The 6,888-nt window shown below is 49.7% G+C and overlaps 1 protein-coding gene across 1 annotated transcript; it reads left to right on the top strand.

Moving 5' to 3' along the window:
• The first annotated feature begins 4,379 nt into the window (after positions 1–4,379).
• Positions 4,380–6,185, top strand: LOC139051732 (uncharacterized). Its single transcript, XM_070528717.1, has one exon. It carries the CDS (start codon positions 4,380–4,382, stop codon positions 6,183–6,185), a length of 1,806 nt encoding a protein of 601 aa, XP_070384818.1.
• Positions 6,186–6,888: the final 703 nt, after the last annotated feature.

A 6,888-nucleotide genomic window follows, 5' to 3' on the forward strand; every position in this document is an offset into this window, starting at 1 on the left:
ACAATCTCATGGGCATCATTAAGGAGTGCGCAATAGAAGTCGGTGGTAACGCCGTTAGACAGGAAACCAGTAAGCTATCGCAGGAGACAAAAGATCTGATCAAGAAACGCCAATGTATGGAAGCCTCTAACCCTACAGCAAGAATAGAACTGGCAGAACTTTCTAAGTTAATCAACAAGCGTAAGACAGCGGACATCAGGAACTATATTATGGATAGAATTGAACAGGCTCTCAGGAATGGAGGAAGCCTAAAAACAATGAAGAAGAAACTAGGAATAGGTAAGAATCAGATGTGTGCGTTGAAAGAAAACGCCGGCAATATCGTTACTAATATGGATGAGATAGTTCAAGTGGCTGAGGAGTTCTACAGCGATTTATATAGTACCAGTGGCACCCACGAAGATCGTGGAAGAGAGAATAGCCTAGAGGAATTCGAAATCCCGCAGGTAACGCCAGAAGAAGTAAAGAAAGCCTTAGGAGCTATGCAAAGGTGGAAGGCAGCTGGGGAGGATCAGGTAACAGCAGATTTTTTGAAGAGTGGTGGTCAGATTGTTCTAGAGAAACTGGCCACCCTGTATACGCAATGCCTCATAACCTCGAGCGTACCGGAATCTTGGAAGAACGCTAACATAATCCTAATCCATAAGAAAGGGGACGCCAAAGACTTGAAAAATTATAGCCCGAGCAGCAGCTTACTGTCCGTTGCCTACAAAGTATTTACTAAGATAATCGCAAATAGAATCAGGAAGACCTTAGACTTCTGTCAACCAAAGGACCAGGCAGGATTCCGTAAAGGCTACTCAACAATAGACCATATTCACACTGTCAATCAGGTGATAGAAAAATGTGCAGAATATAACCAACCCTTATATATAGCTTTCATTGATTACGAGAAAGCGTTTGATTTAGTCGAAACCTCAGCAGTCATGGAGACATTACGGAATCAGGGTGTAGATGAGCCATATGTAAAAATATTGGAAGATATCTGTAGCGGCTCGACAGCCACCGTAGTCCTCCACAAAGAAAGAAACAAAATCCCAATAAAGAAAGGCGTCAGACAAGGAGATACGATCTCTCCACTGCTATTCACCGCATGTTTACAGGAGGTATTCAGAGACCTGGAGTGGGAAGAATGGGGGATAAAAGTTGATGGAGAATACCTTAGCAACTTGGGATTCGCTGATGATATTGCCTTGCTTAGTAACTCAGGAGACCAATTGCAATGCATGCTCACTGACCTGGAGAGGCAAAGCAGAAGGGTGGGTCTGAAAATTAATCTGCAGAAACTAAAGTAATGTTTAACAGTCTCGGAAGAGAACAGCAGTTTACGATAGGTAGTGAGGCACTGGAAGTGGTAAGGGAATACATCTACTTAGGGCAGGTAGTGAACACGGATCCGGATCATGAGACTGAAATAACCAGAAGAATAAGAATGGGCTGGGGTGCGTTTGCAGGCATTCTCAAATCATGAACAGCAGGTTGCCACTATCCCTCAAAAGGAAAGTGTATAAAATCTATGTGTTACCAGTACTCACATATGGGACAGAAACCTGGAGGCTTACGAAAAGGGTTCTGCTGAAATTGAGGACGACGCAACGAGCTATGGAAAGAAGAATGATCGGTGTAACGTTAAGGGATAAGAAAAGAGCACATTGGGTGAGGCAACAAACGCGGGTAAATGACATCTTAGTTGAAATCAAGAAAACTAAATGGGCATGGGCCGGACATGTAATGAGGAGGGAAGATAACCGATGGTCATTAAGGATTACGGACTGGATTCCAAGGGAAGGGAAGCGCAGCAGGGGGCGGCAGAAAGTTAGGTGGGCGGAAGACATTAAGACGTTTGCAGGGACAACATGGCCACAATTCGTACATGACCGGGGTAGTTGGAGAAGTATGGGAGAGGCCTTTACCCTGCAGTGGGCGTAACTAGGCTGATGATGATTACAGGGTTCTGAGCTCTGTTAGGAGCTCGTCGTTCGTGCCCGGGTATTGGTGAGTGATCTTCTTGATGCATTTGCTCCGCACGGATTTACTCTTATCCGTGTCCATATGATAGCGGAGGAGATTCCACGTTTTGGCTAGACCGAGTTGTCCCTGCATGCTGTCGCATACCTTTTCCCATTGGGGTTTGGTTAATGGGTTAGCGCATTCCTCGATTTCCATCTTGATTTGCGCGATGCGCAAGCGGAATGTACGGTTTAGTTTATTCTTTTTCCAGCGGGTTGGCATGCTCTTTTAGCTTCCCACAAGTGTACGAGGCGGCTATCCTCCTCGACCAGACCATCGTTTTCAGGGATTTCCCTCGTCGCACGTTTCACGCAATCTCTGAGATCCCCGATCCAGGCCTCGAGATCGTTTATGTGCTCGGTGGCAGTTGTCTCCCGAATTGCGGGATGGACCCGCCTGAATGTGCATTTCTATGATATAATGATCGCTACCGAGGCTTTCCCAGGTATTAGTCCAATCATAGTTGCCTATGTTTTTGATGAAAGCTAGGTCGACAGTGGTGTCAACACTCACACTATTCCCGGTACGGGTGGGTGTCTGGGGCTCTGTGATGAGAGTCAGTCCCTGTTGTTGGGCTTCTAGCCAAAGATAACGACCTTTGACTACCTCTGTGCGGTATCCCCATGTAGCGTGGGAAGCGTTAAAGTCACCTAATAATAATATGGCCTTTTGTCTGGAGATTCTGAGAGCTTTCCATAATAGAGTAGGAGCAAAACACGTAAAATAGCAAATCAATGGCTTGCGCTACCCTAGGTTTTAATTTTGAAGCGCGATGTGTTGCGCACGGCACATGTTCTCGTGCTTGGGTGGAATGCGAAGAGCGCTTATTGGCTATTGAATTCCTCGGAATCGTGTCTGTTACTGTTTGACAGCTACGAAGAGCTGGTGCAGCTGACATTGTCAACTGACGACGTTGTATCTACGATCCGCAGAGGTCACAAATCAGCTGAGCGTCTCCTCTTCACCGCTTGCATTATCCGCGCTGGCGGGGCCGTCATGCCTTGGCGGAACCAGCAGGCAGTGAACTGCAATGGTCTTCACTAAACCTTGAGAAAACTGCATGTCTTAAGCAGGGAGCCGGCGCTAATGCTTTTGCTGCACTAGTCTTAAACAAAATAAGACCCTTTGGGTCACATCTTAATTGCCACACAACATTGTGATCTGTCCACATTTCCTTTCTTTGACACATGGAGTCCGGTACTACCAAGTCACGAACGGCGTGTGCGTTATCAGCATGACGGAGCATTCTCGACAGGAATGTAGCGAGGGCAGCGTTTTCATGAAAGGAAACGCAAGCAAGGAAGATCATGATTATTGTTGTGTAGCAAGATACGGCCCAACGGGTGTACATTTGTTTAAGTCTTGGAAAGTAGGGTCGATCGAGACCTTAGTCAGGAACGTCCAGGAGAACGAAGGAAGTCCAACTGCAGCTAAATGAGCTGGATCAGTACAGTCGCATGCAAAACATAGAAGTACTGTACATGGCCTCGCAGTGGAGGCACACGAAGACCCGCTCGCAGAAATTAATGATACTGCATGCGAACTTCAGTTACCACAGCTTGAAAACAGTAACCTTGATGCACTTTATAGGCTACCTGCACTAAAGGGAAAGAAGCCTTTTATTCTTGCTCTCTTTTCACCCGTCCTATTAAGGAAAAGTGGACGCGCAATCGCTCGTGCCTTGAGGATGAAGCACTAAACCTGAAATTTTTCGACAAACTGACCTCTTTCAACAAACGCTTTCTTTGGCTAGCAAATAGAATATGCACATAACTATCGGCTTGCGTGGCCGAAGAATGGTCACATAATTGCACGCAAAGCTGAAGGCGCTGTCGCAATTCGCATCCGCGATGAAAGTGACATTGATAACCTGATATTATGTGCTGTTAAGATAGTGTCTACCTACTGTGAATGACAGTTCAAATGGATAACAGTCTTTATGACAACGCCAACTTTTTTAAATGCCTGAAGGATGCAAAATCATAATCCGCATGCTTTTGCTTTTATCCTCTGGGGCCCTATAACGTAAAACTGTTCCAATATGTTTTTATTCCAATCTCCTGACGGGAAGAAGAGGACGAAGTCTGCGGAAGAGCCGGGTTTCTCATCGGTTCCTGCTGTTATGCCAATTACCGTAGTGGTAATTTACAGTTACCGCAATCTAATTGGCACCAAAGTGTGCGCGAAGGTGCGGGGCATCGATCAGTACCAGTTTTGACCAAGCAGTACGTGATTCTCTTGATTTACGAGGGCTTCTTCTGTTGCGGTGCGGACTTTTCGCAAAGCCTAACGTAGGCCTACCACGACTACGACCACCGGTGGCAACGGGCCCGGCCGCTAGGCCTAACCCAGCGACGAGTACGACCAAGATGGCGTCCGAAATAGAAGTGGCCACGTCAATGAGAGACAACATGGCGTCAGCGCCGAGTATCGGATGTCTCGGTGGGCGCACGTGCATTGCAGTTCACGGAAAGGACATTACACCGGAAGAAGCCGAAGGCTGGTCGGCCTCCGGCAAGCGCATCAAGCAGATCATGGCCGGCAAGGAAAACGGTGAGTCCGCCGCCGTTACTCGCCAGTCTAGACCCAAGACTAGGGCCAGCTTTGCAAAGAGAGTTACAGCCTCGGTAACGAAAGCGACGAGGATGCCGACAGACATACCGAAAGACGACACCAAGATAGTCATGAGACCACGTGGAGGTCTCAACGTAGCGAGAACTGAGGTTCCAATAATTACGTCGGCCGTTATGGCGGCGGCTCGAGTAACGAAGGAAGAAGCCAAAGCAGACACTATCTGCACGAACGCGCAGCAAAACATCATCGTGGTCAGCACCCCGGACGAGAGGCCGGCCACGCTATACTCGATGGTCAAAGCTCTTAACATAGGAGGCAGGGCATACGAAGTCAGCGCCTACCGAACTGCACCAGCAGGCACGGTCAAGGGAGTCATCCGAGGCATAGCCGTAGACGACACCCCGGAGGAGATAGCCGAAAACATCGTGAACCCGTGCAACCTCCTAACGGTGGAGGCGCACAGAATCGGCAATACAACCTTGGTGATAGCACTGTTCGCAGGACAGAAAGTACTGAAATACGTCAAGTATGGCTCGATAATAGTCAGGTGCGGGCTTTACCGCAAGCACTTTGACGTGTGCAGGCAATGCGGCAAGCTCGGCCATAGAAGAGACGTATACCCGAATCCCAACACCAGATTGTGCTTCGGCTTCGGAATCGTGAACCCCAGCGAAGATCACAAGCGCGAATGCAAGCCCAAGTGCAAGCTCTGCGGGGGACAGCAACCAACGGGCGCGATGGAATGCAAAAGCAAGTACAAGATGCCGTACGTAGTCAAAAAACTGCAATGGGAACGCAAGATGGAAGCCACGCAGCAACAACCGCGTCCGGAAAGCTTTCCGTCGCTGCGAGCGCCGTCTGCCGAGAGACCTCGCGGGGAATCGAGGCAGCGTGACGGCAGCCGCAAGAGGGACAACAGCAAGGGAGGCAGGAGCGCCAACCACCACAGACCGTCGCAGTCGAGGGATAGAGTCACCTGGGCCGACGCAGTCAAGGCAAACGTAGCAGAGAAGAGACAACCACCAGCGCAAAACGCCGCGAAGAAGATCCAAGAAGAGAACGGCGTGGTAAAAGCCCTGAGAGACGAGAACGAGATGCTAAAGCGGAGAATCGCCGAACAGGACGCAACCACCACGGAAACGAAGGAGAAGATAACGACATTAATTGCCTTGCAGCAACAGCAGCAGCTGCTGCCGAAGCACGCACAAGAGAGGAAACAAGAAGAGATAACCGAGTACCAACCAGAGGTCGAGGTGGACCCGAGAGCCACGAAAGAGGCGGGACCGGCTCCCAAGAGGAGAGCCATAGAGGGTGCCAAGGAACGAAAGATAATGAAGAGCATCGGAAAACAGGACGACGGACTCAACCGTCTTGAGGCGGCTAGCGAGGTAACCAACGAACGCCTCACTGCTCTCGCGCAAACAGTTCAGCAGGTGACAACGAACATACAGAGCACGATCCAGTACATGATGGCGCAGATGCAAGCACAGCTGCAGACACAGATACAGGCACAAATACAAGGTATGGAAGCACAGATCATCGCCAAACTGCAGCAATCATGGACGGGACAGCACGTACAGCAGCATCCACACCACCAGTGAGAGACCTCTTGGTCAGGCACTGGAACTGCAACGGCTTTACCGGCAAGAGAGTGGTGCTGCAGCAACACTTGCAGCAACTAACGAAGAAACCAGACGTCATGATGGTTCAAGAAACACACAGCGAAGAGACGCCGAGACTACTGGGCTACCGGTCGCACGACAGCCCGTCGAGCAAAAGGGATACGTCCAAGGCCTAGGGCAGAGGGGTCTGCTCCTTCGTTAGGAAAGAAATCAGCTTCATGGAACACGAAATGGTCGGCAGAAGCGTCGTCGAACACTGCATGAAGGAGGAAGCAGGAAAGAGAGCACTTTCCTGGTGAACGTCTACAGCAATCCGTCCCACGGACAACAGAAATTCAAGGCGCTATTCCGGAAGGCGAGTTGAGTCGCGGGCAGCAATACGCTCGTAGTGTGCGGGGACTTTAACACTCCGAACCAAGACTGGGGCTACCACAGAACGACGGTCAAGGGGCGAGAGCTGATGCAAGAGGCCACTGACGTGGGACTGAACCTAATCACGGATCCGGCCTTTCCCACCAGGATCGGTACATTGGTTATGATAGACACCTCTCCGGACCCCACCTTCGTCAAAACCGACGGAGGATCTAGAGAAGCAAAATAGAGAAACACGGGCCAAGAGCTGGGCAGTGATCACTACATTGTGGAGGCCGTCGTACCGCTCGATGGCCAAGGCAACAGTGGC

Source organism: Dermacentor albipictus, unplaced genomic scaffold, assembly GCF_038994185.2.
Source record: "Dermacentor albipictus isolate Rhodes 1998 colony unplaced genomic scaffold, USDA_Dalb.pri_finalv2 scaffold_14, whole genome shotgun sequence".
NCBI lineage: Eukaryota > Metazoa > Arthropoda > Arachnida > Ixodida > Ixodidae > Dermacentor > Dermacentor albipictus.